A 17,537-nucleotide genomic window follows, 5' to 3' on the forward strand; every position below is an offset into this window, starting at 1 on the left:
GGCCCCCCATGGGGGGCACCAAAGAGGTGGAGGGGTGATCTGAGTAGAACCAATGAATCATACTTGTCTTTTGTTGTTGTTTTAAAGAATTTTCCCTTTTGCCACCCCAGTGCTTGAGGTGAGACATTTCTATAAGTTATCTTCTCATCCTATATGGGATCTGAATCTGGCCATATAAGGAAGGCAGACTGATCATTTTCTCAATGGACAGGTCACCAGTGATTCATTGAGTTAATGATGCACCTGCAAATGAAGACTGAAAAGGTACACCGAGGCTGGAAGCACAGACATTTGTTCAAAACTAAACATTACCTGGTGATAACATAAGGGTGTTGGTAATAAAATCATAATAAAAGTAAACCAGAAATCCATCATGACTACTTCTTATAAAATACAGGATTCCCAGTGATAATAACGTTGTGCTTTTCAAAGTATTTTCACATTCATCATTGAATTTAAACTTCAAGCAAGAAATTAGGCTGATGTATTAACTCTGTTTAAATTATGAGCAAATAGTCTCAGGAGGTTTACGTTTCCACAGCAGATAAGTAGGCAGAAGACAAAATTTGAACTAAGACTTAGGACTCTAAGGTTAGCGTTCCTTCAGCTAAAATATATACATTCTCTAAAATATTAACTCTCTTCCTTCCTTCTTTACTTCCTTCTCTTCCTTCCTTTCTTCCTTTCTTTCCTTCTTTCTTTCTTCTTCTTTTCTTCTTTCTTCTTCCTTCCTTCCTTCCTTTCTTTCTCTTTCTTTCTTTCCCTATACTCACAGCATGTGGAAGTTTCCAGGCCAGGGATTAGAGATGAGCCACAGCTTCAACCTACACCACGGCTGCAGCAACAGCAGATCTTTAACCCATTGTGCCACAGTGGAACTCCTAAAATGTTGACTTCTGACAATTTAGTTATAGGCATATAGAAAATTCTTTCCTCATTCTGTAATTCCATCAGTCTCTCCATTAACAGACATTGTTCATAAGGCTGACAAGTGGAAGATTCTAAGAAAACTCAGAAATGTCTTCTATCTTCAAGTGAGACAAGTTACACGCAAAGGAAAACATAATCAATTATAAAGTGAAATACCAAGAAGCAAAAGATCCATGAGGATTGCAACAGTTAGGGAAGGCTGAAGAAATAGGTTGGACTTGATAAGGAATTTGCTGAAAAGCTCCAAGGGAAGGAGAGACTGAATATGTAGAGAAGGCAATAGATTTCACCTGCAGTCAAGCATACTCTTACGATTTTATATAGTTCCAGGACACCAGCCCACAGAGTAGTGGGAATTGAGTCCTGGATGGAGACTAGGAAGTAAAGTGCCAGATACACACAATCTGGGATTTGAGACAAGACAATAGTAACGGCAAGATTCCCAGGGGCTAAAACAGGAAAAGCCAAGGTGCTGAACCAATGGAGTTAAAGGAAAACAGTGTCTTGTGGACACTTAGAAAAATTGAAGCACAGGTGCCCAGTCTACAGCAGCCACACATGGTCCACACCCACCAGTGGGCACTGGCTCTTGACTTCCTGAAATAGTGCACTTGCTCAAGCTTGGCTCAAAACAGCAGGTTAGATGGGATGTCACTGAGTGCCAGCAGCTGAGCAGGGAGGGAAATGCAGGCTGTGGCTGACTGATGGATAACTGAGAAAACTAGAGACAAAAAAAGTCAGTGATTATGAAACATAACAGCACTTACACATAACTCAGCTGAGAGGGACCCGTGCATCTACAATATGGCACCACTCATTCAGAAAAGAGAATTTCCATGTCATCAGAAGGTCACTATCTTGTAAGATAGTTGAAGGAGGTACAGTGAATTGGAACCTATTATTATTATTACTGTAATATCAACAGTATTATTCACAAGGCACAGTAGATTGTATCTATGTATTGTGTTGACTCACAATAGATCATATTAATAGTGTTATTTATAGTGCACACAATAGAGCATACTTATAGATCATGTTTGTAGAGTGATCATATTTACAGAGTGCAAGCCCTGGGCTGAGCACAGTATACACAGTATATCAATTAAGTATAGAACAACTGAACACACAGCGTCTGTCTCCATCCTGCACATCCAAAGACTCTTATCTAAGGAGGGCTAGAATCAATGTTCCTACCCCACTGTGGCTGATACAGAGACCACATTCTTAACCATTATGTGGGAAAGGTAATTTTTCACTAAAGATTAACTTGTAAATATCAAGGGAAGAATTCCATTCTGCATTTAGGAAATTTGTGGTCCGGTGGGAACACCAGGTCGGAAAACCCCCAGAGAGCAAATGAGAATGTGGGACTTGTTGAATAACCTGTGGCTACTGCTTGCATTTCTCCAGGTGAAGAAAAAAGAAGTCCTCCTTGAAACTCTGTCTTGTGCCCTGATATCATGAGTCTGCACCTCCTGGGATGTCCTGGACCTCATGGAGACAGGGCTTTCTCATCTCTTCTCCTTTGAGCTGATAACTTGTGATGGAGGACAAGCTCCTTCTTCCACCTGGCTGAACAAGTAGACTCCCACACTCCCTGCCTCCAGCTCCAGGACCTTACGCCAACTATGGAAAGTTCATGGGATTTTCATTAAGGACATGAAAGCCTAAATTCTCATGCAGAATTTCTTTAAAAAAATTTTTTTCTCTCAACCTGGCATTTGTGGTACAGAAATGAAACAATTCATTTTGACAAGTTGCACTAAACTGAGGCCTGAACCACACTGTGAGAACCTCTCTGTGGATCCCATAAAATACTCAGGAAATATGCACTTGACATCTGGTTTGCTGGATTCCTGCTGAGAAATGGAGGCTTTGGTGTGAGGCTGTCGGTCCGGACTGGCAGATTGGCTGTGCATATAAACGTGCACGAATCCACACAAAGGGGTCCTGCCCAGGCATTAATTGGGCAGGTTCCAACAGAATCTTAAGGAGGCACATGAGCAGAGACTGAACAGTTAGATTCTTGTGCAGAAAAGCAGTGGTAACTTAGGGATCGGAATGTCAGGCATGCAGCTCTAAGAAATATAGACTATGAGGTGCATGTTGCAAAATACAGTTCAAATACCAAGATGCTTTTAAGCATAAATACTTAGGGGAAAGAAAGGGAGAAAACGATCAGGACTGGAGAACCGTCAGCAAGATTGCCAGATTTCATTCCTCAGTGTTTTCCTGGGTAGGATGGGCAGCTAGCTAGTCTCCTTGGAAATGTTAAGCTATTCGTTCTTGTTTTCATTCAAACAACATGCACTTGGCCTTGTATAAAGTGCTAAGAATACTCATAAATCATAAATAACAATAAAACACACAAATCTTGCCTTTAGGGAGCTCACCATCTAGTTTTGGAGGAAGTAAATCAGTGCTTATAATGCAAGATATAAAAAATGCTCCCCTGGAAGAGGGAGAAATATCAACGAAACACTGAGGGGGTGCCTACTTGAGTAAGCTGGGACAAGAAGGAAATGCTGAGCAGGGGCAAAACGGCGGAGAAAAAGAAGGACAGTGGCTGCAGCAGAGGACAGATGGGCAGAGGGAAGGAAGTCACCACAAATGCCCAGTCTGCTGGCATTCGTGTGTCTAGAGAAGGGGTGTGTCATCATTCTCACGAGGGGAGAAACCATCCCTTAAATAAAGGCAGGGAGTTCCCATTATGGCTCAGTAATAATTTACCCAACTAGTATCCATGAGTACATGGGTTCAATCCCTGGCCTTGTTCAATAGGTTAACGATCTGGCATTGCCTTGAGCTGTGGTATAGGTCGCCGATGTGGCTCAGATCTGGCATTGTGTGGCTGTGATGTAGGCTGGTGGCTATAGCTCTAATTCAGTCCCTAGCCTTGGAACTTCCATATGCTGTGGATGTGGCTAAAATGATCCAAAAAAAAAAAGAAGAAGGCAAAGGCAAAAGCGGTGGAGAAGGTTCATTCAAGAAATCTGGGGAAAATAAGAATCTAGGATATCTCCTCTGTGTCTAGATAGGCAACTGGGTGGGTGGCAGGACCACCCAAGGAGGAAGGAATTGAAGAGGGATTCCATGTTTGTGTGGGAAGAAAATAAATCATATTTTGATGCATTGTGTTTGAGGTAGCTTTGTTTACCTCGGTGAAAATATAGAAAATAAGCAAAGTCATGGTTTTAATATTCAAGAGAAATCTGGTCTGAAAATACGAATGTGGAAGGCCTTGAATTTAAAGGTGGCCAGTGGGTGAAATGGCCTCCAGAGAGAGTGCTGGATGAAAGGACATTTCAGCAGAATATCTGTGACCCCCTGTGTTTAGTGATGGCATAAGAATTGTTGCCAGTAAAAGAAATGAGAAGTGGTTGCAGAGAGGAAAGAAGAGCAGTGATATTCAAGAAGAAAAGAGCATGGTGAAAGATGCTAAATGTTGCTCCTTTGGCTTCTGAATCAGGAATTACTATTAGCATGAGAAAGGACCATCCTGGATGGGGCACAGGGATAAAAAACAGATTTCAGTGATTTAAAGAGGTGAGCCAAGACATGGAAGCAACCTAAGTGTCCATCAAAAGAGAGTCAGATAAAGAAGATGTGGTACACATATACAATGGAATATTATGCGGCCATAAAAAAGAATGAAATAATGCTATTTGCAGTGACACGGATGGACCTAGAAATTATTTTCATACTAAGTGAAGTAAGTCAGCCAGAGAAAGATAATATCATCCCTAATATGTGGAATCTAATAAAAAAATGCCACAAAAGAACTTAAAAAGCAGAAACAGACTCAAAGATTATGAAATGAAATCCATGGTTACCAAAGGGGACCTGTGGGGCAGGAGGGATAAATTAGGGGGTTGGGATTAACATATACACACTACTATATAAAAAATAGATAACAAACAAGGACCTACTGTATAGCACAGGGAAATCTATTCAATACTGTGTAATAACATACACGGGAAAAGAATCTGAAAAGGAACAGATATATGTATATGCATAGCTGATTTACTTTGCTATACACCTGAAATGAACACAACTTTCTAAGTCAACTATACTCCAGTAAAATGTATTTTTAAAAATGTATTAATTTCAAAAAAGAAGAAGAAGGAGTGAACCTGTGACAACTGCCAGTGTAGACTTTCAGGAGGCCTGGCCAGACAGTGAAGGACAGAGATGGGGAAATAATGGCTACAAAAGCTACGAGATGGATAACCTTTTAATGGTGGGAGATACTTGAGTGTGTTTGTGTAGTGCTGGGACTTAGATAGCAGAAAAGAGGACATTAAAACCTTGAAAAGAGAGGAGCTAATTGATGAAGAAAGGTGTGAAAGGAGACCAAAAGAAAAAGCTGGCTCTAGAGAAGAGATGCAGTTAGCCTTGCAAAAGTATAGAAGATATTTCTCTGTACCTTTGGAGAAAAAAGAAGTACAGAGAATAAGAAGGGAGGGAAGGGTAAGGGATGAGGGAGGGAGGGGTCAAGGACAGCCTGCGTTGAGAAAACTGGAGCCTGAGTGGTCTCTGTGCCCTCCGGGACGAGGTCAGCATCTGCTGAGCATGAGAGGGGAGATGGTGGAAAGAAATCTAAGAAGAACCAGAAAGCTTGAAATGGGCAAGAAAGTGACCATGGACAGGTGGGCTGCAATGGTGTCTTCACTCTGGGCTGTTCACCAGCTCTGGAGGGATCTGGTCTGAGGGGAGGCTTCACTGTGTTGGAAAGGGGAGGAGCGGGGACATTAAGGCTTTGGGAGATGCAGATTAAGTGTCTGCATGGGATCCAGGCTGGATGGAGAAGTCGAAAAGCTAAGAGAGGTCTGGCAGACTGGGATCAAAATAAAACAGCCTCAGATCGAAGGTACCTGGGGGAACATAAACCCCGGGGGAGAAAGTAAAGGAATGAGAGCGAAGTAATTATGGGTAATAAAAGGTTCAGGGCAACGAATGCTTAAATAGAGTAGAAGCAAACCCTACCGAAAGTGGCAAAGTACAGGGTTTTGTATTTGTATTTTAAGAGGTTGAGAGCGGCATGGACAGTTGTTGATCACACCAACCGGAGCTGGAGGGGAGACAGCGGTGGTTCTGAGTCAGCAAGAAACAGGCTCACTATTCTCCTCCACCGTGTTGGTACCAGATGGTTTTATGTGTTACGGTCTCATGCAGGATCTGGGCCCTTTAGGGTGGTGGTCTGCAACGTGATCATGCTATATACTTTAAGAATTAATCATGCCACATCTGTGACCTTGCTCTTCAGGATCTCAACAGCTGTTTCTGAGATGAAAATGCAGACTGTATGGGAATTTCACAGGAATGGCTGCAGAGTGACCTGGGCAAAGTGCTGGTATTGACTTCATCTTTGAGATTACCAGCTCGCAAAGGGCATAGTTACTTTTTTTTTGTTTGCTTGCCCTGTTATGGCTCTCGACAGCTGCACCTATAGCATATAGAAGTTTCCAGGTTAGGGGTAGATTTGGAGCTACACTGCTAGCCTACACCACAGCCACAGCAACACAGGATTTGAGCTGTGTCTGCAACCCACACCACAACTCATGGCGATCCAGATCCCCAGCTGGCTGAGTGAGGTCAGGGATTGAACCCTCCTCCTCATGGATACTACTCAGATTCATTTCTGCTGCACCACAACGGGAATTCCCAAAGGCCACAGTTTTAATGTTTAGTTTCCAGAGTAGGGACCAGTCTGCAGCTGCAGGAAAGTCTGTGTAAGGCTGTATAACATCCCAGTTACCAAGCCCCTGGAGTTGCACACTCTGGATGACAGCCTGCTCTCCCTCTGGCCAGGAAACCAATCGTGGTGCTTCACGTCTGCACCAATAGATGATCCTGTGTGAGGTGACCATGACAGTGGGGCTGAGTCCTATTTCTGATTTTGGTATAGTCCCCAGGACTGCACGGCTTCCCTTCAGTCCCAGTGAGGAAGGATGGGGAGAACGAAGAAAGATGGGTGGAGGGACATAGAGGGAAATAGCCAAGCAAAAAGCAGAATTTATGAAGCAACGAAACTATAAAATAAATTTGAAAATCCACTGCAACAATAATGTGAGATTTCAGTGTATTTCTTTGCTCTTTTTTTGAGCCAGAGAACCCTAGTCAAGCCCATTTTCCTAATTGGTCTTCCCTACATTTTCCAGACTCTTCTGCACTCGGCAAAATGTGCCTGTGAAGTCTGAAGGTTAAAAGTACCCACATCTCCAAAACTATTTATGTGGGAAATCAATTAATCAATAAAAAGCATTCACCACAAGCCCGCCTCACTCACCCAAGGCATTCCTGTAAAAGGCTTCTCGGTGGTTCTCAGATTTGCATAGCATCTCCCACTCCATTCCCTTAAGCAGGTTTTCCTGAAAACTTCCTAGATATTCAGCATTAAAGAACATAGGCTCTGGAGCCAAGATATGTGGGTTCAATTGAGGCCAGTTTGACAAGTTAACTTTAAAAACTTTTTTTTCAGTTTTCTCACATGAAAAACAGTACCACGACATGAAAGATTGTTGCAAGCATTGAATGATATGCTATGTGGAGAGAGGTTAGCACATTGCTTGGTTGACAGTAAAAAGCCAATCAATGCATGCTACTGCCATCGATGCTATCAAGAGTTTACAAAGTGTATTTTATGAATATGCTCCCCAGTGTTCACAGCACTGTTTACAAGAGCCAAGAAATGGAAACAACCCAAGTGCCCATCGATAAACAATTGGTTTAAGAAGATGTGGTACATACATACAATGGGATATGACTCAGCCATAAAAAAGAATGGAATGCTGCCATTTGCAGCCACATGGATGGACCTAGAGATAAGCATACTAAGTGAAATAAGTCAGACAGAGAAAGACAAATAATAGATGATATCACTTATAAGTGGAAGAAAAAAATAATACAAATGAATCAAAACAGAAAGAGACTCACAGACATGGAAAATAGACTTACAGTTACCAAAGGCAAAAGGAAGGGGGTTAAATTAGGAGTACGGGATCAACAGACACAAACTACTACACATAAAACAGATAAGCAATAAGGATTTACTGTATAGCACAGGAAACTATATTTAAAACCTTGTAATAATCTATCATGGAAAATAATCTGAAAATATGTATTTGTATTCACTTTGATTCACTTTGCTGTGCACCCAAAACTAACACATTATTGTAAATCAAATACATCTCAATAAAAAAAAGTGTATTATATAACTCTTGCCCTCAGTCTCATTTGGAGAGAAAAGAGGACAAAAAAAGAGGATAAGTGACAAAAACAGGTGTAATGTATGCTGAAGCATGTAATATGCTGAATGGGAAAGAATGGGTGTTAGCAGAGATTTCCCATGTGATATGAACTCACAAGCACTGGAAGGTCTTAGCTAAGTAAGAAGGAAAAAAGGGACATTGCAGGGAAAGGATTTTAAATAAAGAGACCAGGATGTTGTCAGATAGGAATGATTGTCTCAGACAGAGGGAAAGACCAAGAACCAGATGAGCTCCAAGCCACCTGCTGGAATCCAGGGAAACTGGAGGGAAGGGCTGGCATCCCAAAGCAATATGCAGGAACACAGAAATGTCGTAGCTCCGTCTTGGTGAGCACAAGACCCCCTCTCTGGTGTACTGGGAAGGAAGTGTGGTGCTGTGATTCCTCCTGTGAACTTCCTCCCATCTCCCACCACACCATGAACTCCTGAGAAGACCGTACCCTGTATTTCATCAAAACCACAGCGCCTTGCTGATGCTGACATGGAGGAAAAATTCAATAATCTGTAGAATTCCGAGAAATGAAGGGGAGATGAGAGGGGAAAAGGAAAAAAAGAGAGGGAAGGACGGAAGGAAAGAGAAGGACAACTTTCCTTGTCGGGGCAGACAGACAGAAGGTCCTGCTCCACAGATCCCTCAGGCAGCCCACCCCCTTCAAGGATACCCATGAGTTTTCACTGAGAGTCGACGGTGTAACTCACTCTTTTTGCCGCTGATTGAGTTTGGGTTGCAAATTAGACTATCTGCTCCTGTTTCCCTTTTGGGGACTGTTCCAAGGCATTCCCTCCAGGATGAGTCCCAGTCCTAAGGAGGCAGGTCTGTGCACCAGGCAGAATATTAAGTCAGCTATTTTTAACGTCATCAACCAGTGATGTGCTAAAGACAAGCTAAAAATAAGAGTGCAACTGAGCAATGAGATGAAAGCTGAGTAACCTCACATGGAAAACAAATGTAGCAGAATGGACTTCCCCTCTTTTCCTTTCTCTGTAAATATGAAATGTACTAACACTTCGACTTGCCTCAGATAGCTGCAGAAGGCTTGACATACATACATTGCGGCTGTGAGACTGGGTGATAGACCGCAGGGCTTAACTGCAGTTCCATCAGTAAGGATCACCGGCAATTGTGATTGGCCTCTGTGAAGAGGAATGGCTGCTTCTTTGGAAGAGAAAAATTTTACCGAGTCATTCCAAGAGCAATGTGGAGAGTGAGGAAAGAGAAAAAAACCACCTCCCTGTGGAAGGCTTTCTGCCTCTTGTTTAGCAATGATGGAGTGGCCCTTTTATGTTTGTGAAAATGAAGAATACAGAAACATTCATTCAACTTTTGCTTAACCTGGGCTTGGTATCTTTCCTATTTCAGAAGTTTCACATCTTGGGAGGAGGTGGTGGTGGGGATTAGGGCTTGGGGGTGGTGAGGGCAACAAAACCAAACTTCAGCCTCAAGTGTTTCTTTTTTTGCTGTGGTTTTTTACATAAAGTTGCAATTGGCCTGGTGCGATCTGCTAAGTGTCTTATTATAAACTTGAACATTCAGGGGTGGTTGGAAGAAAAAAAAAAAAAAGATGAGACTTTCAACTTACAAAAAAAGGAAAGAAAGAGAAAGGATCTGAATGACTGGCAGTTCCCATTTCTTTACAAGTGTTACATTTCAGTCCCTTGCCACTACCACATGTTTCCTGTTCACAGATAATTTGTACAACATATTTTATCATTCAGTTTTAGACACAGTTGAAAGGCTTTTGCCTAAGGCTTGGAACACTTTGAAAATTGTATACCATTTGCAAGGTTTTCTTCTGCTTCACTGTGCAATTAGGTGACTGTCTTTCTACAGACGTCGAATTTATCATGTACAGGATTGTGGGTGTCTGTGTGCGTGTGCTCAGAGCCAAGGTGAGTTAGAAAACGAATGGGAATAACCTCCAGATGAGGAATGAAAAAGCACCTCGAGGATTTCAGCGCGTGGAAAGACCCGAGTTCTCAAACAGCAAGTGGGTTTTCTCCCTTCACCAAGTTAGGTTCTAGAAGGTTTTAGTTCCAAAGATTGTTTGCATATTTACTGGGCTCTACAGTCTCAAGCTGTAGTTAAGGCTCTGTGTAAGGATCCCAGAGAAACGCAGTCTCATTAATCTGTGTGAAAGTGACTGCGGGATTCGGGGAGCTCCCGGCTCTTCTCTGCCCTGTCTTGCCTGAGTCTCGCAGTTTGCCCGCAAAGCACTTGACGTGCTCAGAGCTTCCCCTGGTGGAAGTTGCTGGCAAAAGGTGTCTTAGCCGAGGAGGGTGAATCTGGGCCTCGCTCCCGGAGCGAGGCGGCTCCGCGGAGTGTTCCGTCGCCCAAGAACAGAGAGTACATGATGTGACTGGAGCTTTTGATTGAATTTCCTGTGCGTTTCTGTGTTTTACATAACCCAAATTTTAAAGTCAGATTTGATAAAAGATAACGTATTCCCATCATTATGCCACTTTGTATTTTTCCACTGAATAATGCAAAGGAAAAGAGGGAGCGAAGGAGCCTGATCCAGCCCTCCCAGGAAGAACTTGACTTTCCTGGAGGTTGAATTCCACATCTCTCATTATGCGGCCAGGCGGCACTTCCCCCGTGTTTAAAAACACAGCAATAAAACGCCCTGGAAGAATCTGAGCAGCATTTACTTTTTTTGCTGGGAGAAGATCTTTAGGCCTCCAGATTCACTTTAAAGGAGGCAAAGTTTCCATATTAATTTCACTGATCACCTGTTTCTATAATATTTGTTAGCCTTTAAGTCTTAAACATATTGTATATTTTGGGTGATAAAGATTTCCAAGGCAGTTTTGTTTGTTTTTTTGTTTGTTGTTTTTAAGAGGAGGGTTTAGAGAATTGAAAACAGTCCATCATTAAATATGGCCACTGTCCATAATGGCTATAGGACAACAGACTTGAAATTTATGTCAGTGGTGGGAAAGAGGCAACAGGATTTGAAATCTATTTAGAAAATTGTCACCAATTCAAACTAAAATTTAGCCTTAAACAGCAGGGGGCAGGGGGGAGGACAGAGAAAGCACCATGCTTCATCTGGTACTGTTATTTGCTTCAGGAGATATTCTTGGTCAAATAACATTGACTTTGGGGAACAACTAATCATTAGATTTAAATATTTTTATAGTCCATATCATTCTGAATGCTGCTAAGCAAGCTAGACATGCCAAAAACGTGTTCTGATATAAATCTATTTAAATAATTGCCTCCGTGATACAAAACAAAACAACGCATGCACAATGCACAATCATACTCAAAGATCAAGTCCACCTAACCATTAAGTGACCCTGTGGATTCAGAAATAACACCTGGACCACAGAGAGCTCGTGTTCACAGAGGCTGTTTCATTCCCTTGCTTCTTTGACAAAACATTAGGGATAATGTAAAATGAAGCCACTTAGAGATGCTATGGTCTAAAAGTAATAGGATGATTAAAGCTGCACCAACACCTGCTAGATTTATACATGTGCCCAGGGCCAAGACCAAGGGCTGTGGGTCAGTCCGAGCGTCACTGGAATAATCATTTATGGAGAGACAGAGCAGGCTGAAGCTGCAAAGACACCAACGCTGAAAGAGCCATCCTGAATAAAGTATTCCTTTTGAATTCCACCCAGGACCCTCTGCCACAACACAGACTTTTGGACAGTTAAGGAACCATTTTATCAAAAGCCTGCCGTCCCTAGGGAGACCTGCCTGCTGAACGCAGCCACCTCACAGCTCATTCCAGTTTCAGGAGGACAGTGACCCAATTTCTGGGCCTGAGCTAGAATACTTTTACTTTTTTTATCAGCTCTGCTCATCGGGCTTGCACGATGGACCCTCTTATAGGCCAAAGAGGCCCTGATAAGCCAAGTAGGGGGTGCAGAAAATTCAGGATGGGGGGTGCTATTTTAACCTCTGGCTTCTCTGACATATGGCCCAAGTAAGAGCAAATTCTGAGAGATGGGGAAACAGCATATTTTAAAGATCTGATCATCTTACCCAAGTGGAGTTTGGAGAAAATCTTTAGCCATGGCAGTTCAAAGACACCTTGCACCTGATAGGCAGCATCTCCTGTGCTGAGTTCACGGGTGCACAGGAAGTGAGGATCAGCCTTCCCAGGCACGTGAGCCGCTGCATTCATGGCAAGAATTGCCCAGGAAATTGAGCCACCGTAGGCTGTGTTTAAAGAAGAATGACTTTCAAGATTCTGAGTTGAACCTGTTCTTACCACTGACTTTCTCTATGACCCTGGACAAATCATTTAACCTACAGGTGCCTCCTGGTCTAAGATGCAATTTCCAAACAGAAACTCCATCTTAACTTTTCTTCCCTTTCCACTGCTGCGATCTCATCCTGGCAACACCGTTGCGGTGCATTTTGACCGGCCTGCCTGCCCATAGTATTAGGAGGCCTCGTTCCTTCCACTGGGCTGACATAATGGGCACCAGGCAGGGAGGGGGCTCTTTGATGCTGGGACAGGCTGGCCCACGCCCCACGTGCAGGTGTGTAGGCCTGGGTTCCTTTGTGCACTTGACTGTGCTCCCCTTCCTGGGTCATCAAGCCCCTGAGCTGAAAGTCCTGGGGTCAGTCCGCATCTTCCTCTGCTCTATGCCTCACTCAGCCCCAGTGCTTCTGGCACACACAGAAACCAGTGCCATCATGCCTCCCAAGGGCCCAGGTCAGGAAAGCATCTTGCTTGCCTTTGCTTTGGTGGGAACACCTCTGGGTTCCAAGCCTGTCACTGCCCTTTACCAGGCATGGGACCTTCTTCAAGTGTCCTTTCAAAAACCCTCGTCTCTTCTGTAGTCAGATGGGGAATAGCCCCAACCTCATGTGTGATGGGATTAAATGATATAACATGCAAAGTGTCTGGCACCTATGTGGTACCCAGTTATCTCCGGCTTATATTTTTATACATTTTGATCATCCCTGTATCCACAGCCCTTTTGCAATCAGACCTCAACCCCGTGGGGTCACGGAGACCAGGATTCTCCAGCCTTCCCTCTATAGCTGTGAAAATGCAGCAGTGATGCTGGAGGAAGCATGAGAACCGGTCTCGCAGTCTCCATTTACTGCTCTTTTCCCCAAACCGTGTGCTGCCCTGCCCTGCTCAGGCCTGGCATGCAGGGTTAGCTCATGCTCCAATCTTCTGCCCACCCCCATAGTCATGGCTACTTAGCAGCTCAGGGCTCCATTTTATTCTTACATCTCATCTCTACTAGTCAAAACTTTTCTGTTTGGTTTTACTTTTTTTGAGTTTAGTAGAACAAGCTTCTGCTGGACTCAGAAATCCTGGCACATGAGCCAGACTGTGGGGTAAGAGACAAGAAAATGGCCTGGAGACTACCAACAGCAGACTTAGGATCACATAGCTAATGAATGGGGATTCGAGCCCCCCGGCCTATCTGAGCAAAGCCTGGTCACTGCTATGGGGTCAGTAGTTAGACACACAACTTGCCCAGAAGATTCCTAGATAAGATTTGGACTGCTCTGTATTTGCAGGTGACACTGAAGCACAGAGAAGGTCCATCAGTCCTAATTTGTTTTACATGGATGGCTTATGAGCTGAGAGCCATCTAGGTGAATAAGAGAAGGAGGTGTGATGCAGGAGGGATGGTGATGGGGACACAGAACAGCATGGGGATGGGGCGGTGGACAGAACTCCCCACTGACAGTATGACTCAGTCAGGCAGAGGGTCTCAGGCTTTGGCATGCACCAGAATCACCAGGAGGTCTTGTTAGGACTCAGGTTGCAGCTGACTCTTGAATATCCTATTCTATGGGTCTTGAGTGGGCCCACGAACTTGAGTTTCTAACAAGGGACCACATTTTGAGGGCCGCTGATATGCGCTTAGAGGTGATGAGGAGAAAGTTGGGCTGTAGAAGAGAGAGGACTGCACGTCGTCTTCCCAGGTAGAAGCAAGGAGAAGGTCCCTCCTTCTCTCTTAACATGCCTTTCTCTGATCCTTGTGTCAGCCCACATCTTCCTCTGCTCTGTGCCTCACTCAGTCCCAGTGCTCTGTTGGCGGCAAGAGCCAGGTGCTCCAAGCTTCCTTCCCTCGTCTGAGTGAGGATGAAAATTCTAGCAGGACTGATGCTCCAGGATGCAGTCTTGGCATGACCTCCCCGCTGTGCCATGAGGATCCACCAGACATCCGCCAGTTCTCACGGCTGCTTCAGGAAGTGGTGACTTGGTGCCACTTTAGTCTGGGAAATGGGGCGGGGCGGTGGGGTGGGGGGAGTTACACTGCATCCGCCAGAGATGTGACCTATTCACCAAGTCTCAAGCACTTAGTAAGTTGAACTCAAAGACGTTTGAAACAGTTAAAGATCTTTATAAGAATGCCCTGTGGAAGCCAGGTCTATTAATCTTAGCATCTTCCATTTTAGGTGCCTCTTTCAACCAGTTCACAGATTTTTTTCCTCCCTATTCCGCAACTTTGATTACTTTAATAGTAATCAATTTGTGGGAGCATCATTCTGATAAAGGATTTTATACATTGTTATATTAAATTTTACTGTTGTTTCCCCCTAAATACAATCTTTCCTGCTAACAGAACTTAGAGGAGCTATGAAAATTAACAGTTTTTCAAGGAAAGTGTTCATCCAGTATCGCCCACTTTGTCAATTCTCATTGGCTGTGTGATAAAACTAATCCAATTTTTCCTTTCTTTCAGTATTTCTTTGACTACTATTCTTGGGCTTTATAAGGAAATGATTAATAAAGTGGCTTTTTTTCCCATGGGACATGCAATAACTCACACTGCATTGCACAAGAAAACAGAGAGAAGTGGAAACATAAAAGCAACCTAATGCTTTAATAAAAGTAGACCCCAGTCGTCCTTATAGTCCTTGGAATGCTCCCCCAAATCTCTCAAGTTCATTAGAGGTCATGTCCAGTGGATTGCATTTTGTACCGTTATACCCTATGTATCTTTAAATTCAGACAGGATGCATTCAGTGCATTTCAGGCTGAGAATGAATTCCAACTCTATGTTTTTCTCTCACATTTTCTCCATACAATCACTGAAGTGTGATCTTGTTGGGCACCTTTGACCTCTTGATTGAGAGGTCAACATTAGTTGAATAATCCTAAGTAAATGCTTCCTAAGAACTCTTTAAAACACATAAAGCTGAGAAGGGAGGCAAATTGACTCAGAAGCTTAGGTGCTTCCCCAGCTCATGAATTTCAGGCTCATGTCTTGTGTTTTTCAATATTATATATATATATTTTTTTTTTATTTTTATTTTTTGTCTTTTTGCCATTTCTTGGGCCACTCCTACGGCATATGGAGGCTCCCAGGCTAGGTGTCTAATCAGAGCTGTAGCTGCCAGCCTACACCAGAGCCACAGCAATGCAGGATCCAAGCTGCATCTGCGACCTACACCACAGCTCACGGCAACGCCGGATCGTTAACCCACTGAGCAAGGGCAGGGATCAAACCTGCAACCTCATGGTTCCTAGTAGAATTCATTAACCACTGTGCCACGAAGGGAACTCCTCAATATTATATTTTGTTCTAGAAATTTCCCCCATGTCTAGGGGACAATTCCAGGCAATAATGAGGTATTAGAAAACAACAAGTAAGGTTTGGTGGGTAGAGAAAGCACTCAGAATCAGAAAATTCTCCTCTGAGCTTGCCATCACCCTTACCAGCTGTGCCCCAGACAAGCCCCTCCAACTCTCCAAGACAGTGTCATCTCCACAATGGAAATGATATGAAAACAAGCCTCACAGGGGAGTTCCTGTCGTGGCTCAGCAGTTAATGAACCCAACTTGTATCTATGATGACTTGGGTTCATTCCCTAGCCTCGCTCCCGTGGGTTAAGGATCCGGCACTGCTGTGAGCTATGGCATAGGTCCCAGATGCGGCTCAGAATCTAGCATTGCTGTGGCTGTGGTATAGTCTGGCAGCTGTAGCTCTGATTCAACCCCTAGCCTGGAAATCTCCATATGCAGTGGGTGCAGCCCCAAAAAGACCAAACAAAAAACAAAACAAACAAAAAAACCAAAAAAAAGCCTCATGGGATATATATACACACACACATGTATGTGTGTAAAAAGAGAAGAAAGTTTATGTGAAGAGCTTTAAAAAAGTAATTATAAGGTAATTATGAATGTAATAGGTTATCAGACTTGCCCACGATGTCGAAAATCCAATGTGCTGTAGAAATGCAACACACTCAGACAGACAGATACTGCTTTTGTTGTTGGAACAGAAAAGAGATTCTAAGTATGAATTTAGTCCATGCTTCAGTTTTCTTTCATCCCTTTCCTATAGGTATATGGAGACCATCTCATCTCTGGGAGTCAAATGCAGCATATGTGAAAATACCTCCTGATCATCTTTCACAGGAATTCTTTCCAAGTGAGAAATCAAGGGATGGGGTCATGGGCTTTCTGGAGGAAAACAACCCAGGTTTGCCAGTGTGATTTTGATTAGCCAATTCTGTCCCCAGTCTTACTGAATGTCGGTAAGCTGCACTCTTTGATCTCACGCACATTCCGAAGGAACCACAAGGAGACTAAGCAATAGGTGTTTTAGAACTGTTCATAAGAAAGGATTCTGGGAGTTCCCATCATGGCGCAGTGGTTAACGAATCCGACTAGGAACTACGAGGTTGTGGGTTCGATACCTGGCCTTGCTCAGTGGGTTAAGGATCTGGCATTGCCGTGAGCTGTGGTGTAGGTTGCAGATGCGGCTCAGATTCCGCGTTGCTGTGGCTCTGGTGTAGGCCGGTGGCTGCAGCTCCAATTCGACCCCTAGCCTCGGAACCTCCATATGCCGCGGGAGCAGCCCTAGAAAAGGCAAAAAGACAAAAAAAAAGAAAAAAGAAAAAAGAAAGGATTCTGAAATTCCCAAGGAATCGTCTTTTTAAGACAGCCTCCTGCCAATCCACACCAGGCAATTCATTATAATGCAAATGACAAGTCATGAATTAATAGTGCAGCACACTTTGGCATCACAGGTTATTATCCTTGACACACTCACCTTCTTCTTCCTCCTCTTCATCACTCACGGCAGGAAAATGTGGGTGCACTGGTCTCTTCTGTTCTTTCTGGTTCTTAAAAAATCCAATCCACACAAATATCAGCCGAAGCCAAGCTTTCTTGCAGGTTTCAACTGATGCCGAGAAAGATATCTATTGCTTCTCACCTCTTCTGTAGTTTTCAAGTCCTGCACTAAAGCATTAAACCAAATGAGCTTGAGAAGGCATAACAAAGGCACATATCCAGCAATTAAACTCAGGTGTTCTCGAGCCCATATTTCCTCCTATTCTCCCAGATGTTTACTAGAGGGGCCTCCATAATTCATGGTGGCATGCACAAAAATAAGAAAT

The 17,537-nt window shown here is 43.5% G+C and overlaps 1 protein-coding gene across 1 annotated transcript in view; it reads right to left on the reverse strand.

Annotated features, from left to right (window-relative positions):
* Nucleotides 1-17,188: 17,188 nt before the first annotated feature.
* Nucleotides 17,189-17,537, reverse strand: part of TMEM182 (transmembrane protein 182) — a 186,827-nt gene continuing 186,478 nt past the window's right edge. The window contains exon 5 of the mRNA XM_047781327.1: nucleotides 17,189-17,379. Coding sequence (XP_047637283.1) covers nucleotides 17,288-17,379 — 92 coding nt within the window. The 3' untranslated portion in view covers nucleotides 17,189-17,287. The remainder of the gene's footprint in view (nucleotides 17,380-17,537) is intronic.

Source organism: Phacochoerus africanus, chromosome 5 (assembly GCF_016906955.1).
Source record: "Phacochoerus africanus isolate WHEZ1 chromosome 5, ROS_Pafr_v1, whole genome shotgun sequence".
NCBI classification, from domain to species: Eukaryota; Metazoa; Chordata; class Mammalia; order Artiodactyla; family Suidae; genus Phacochoerus; species Phacochoerus africanus.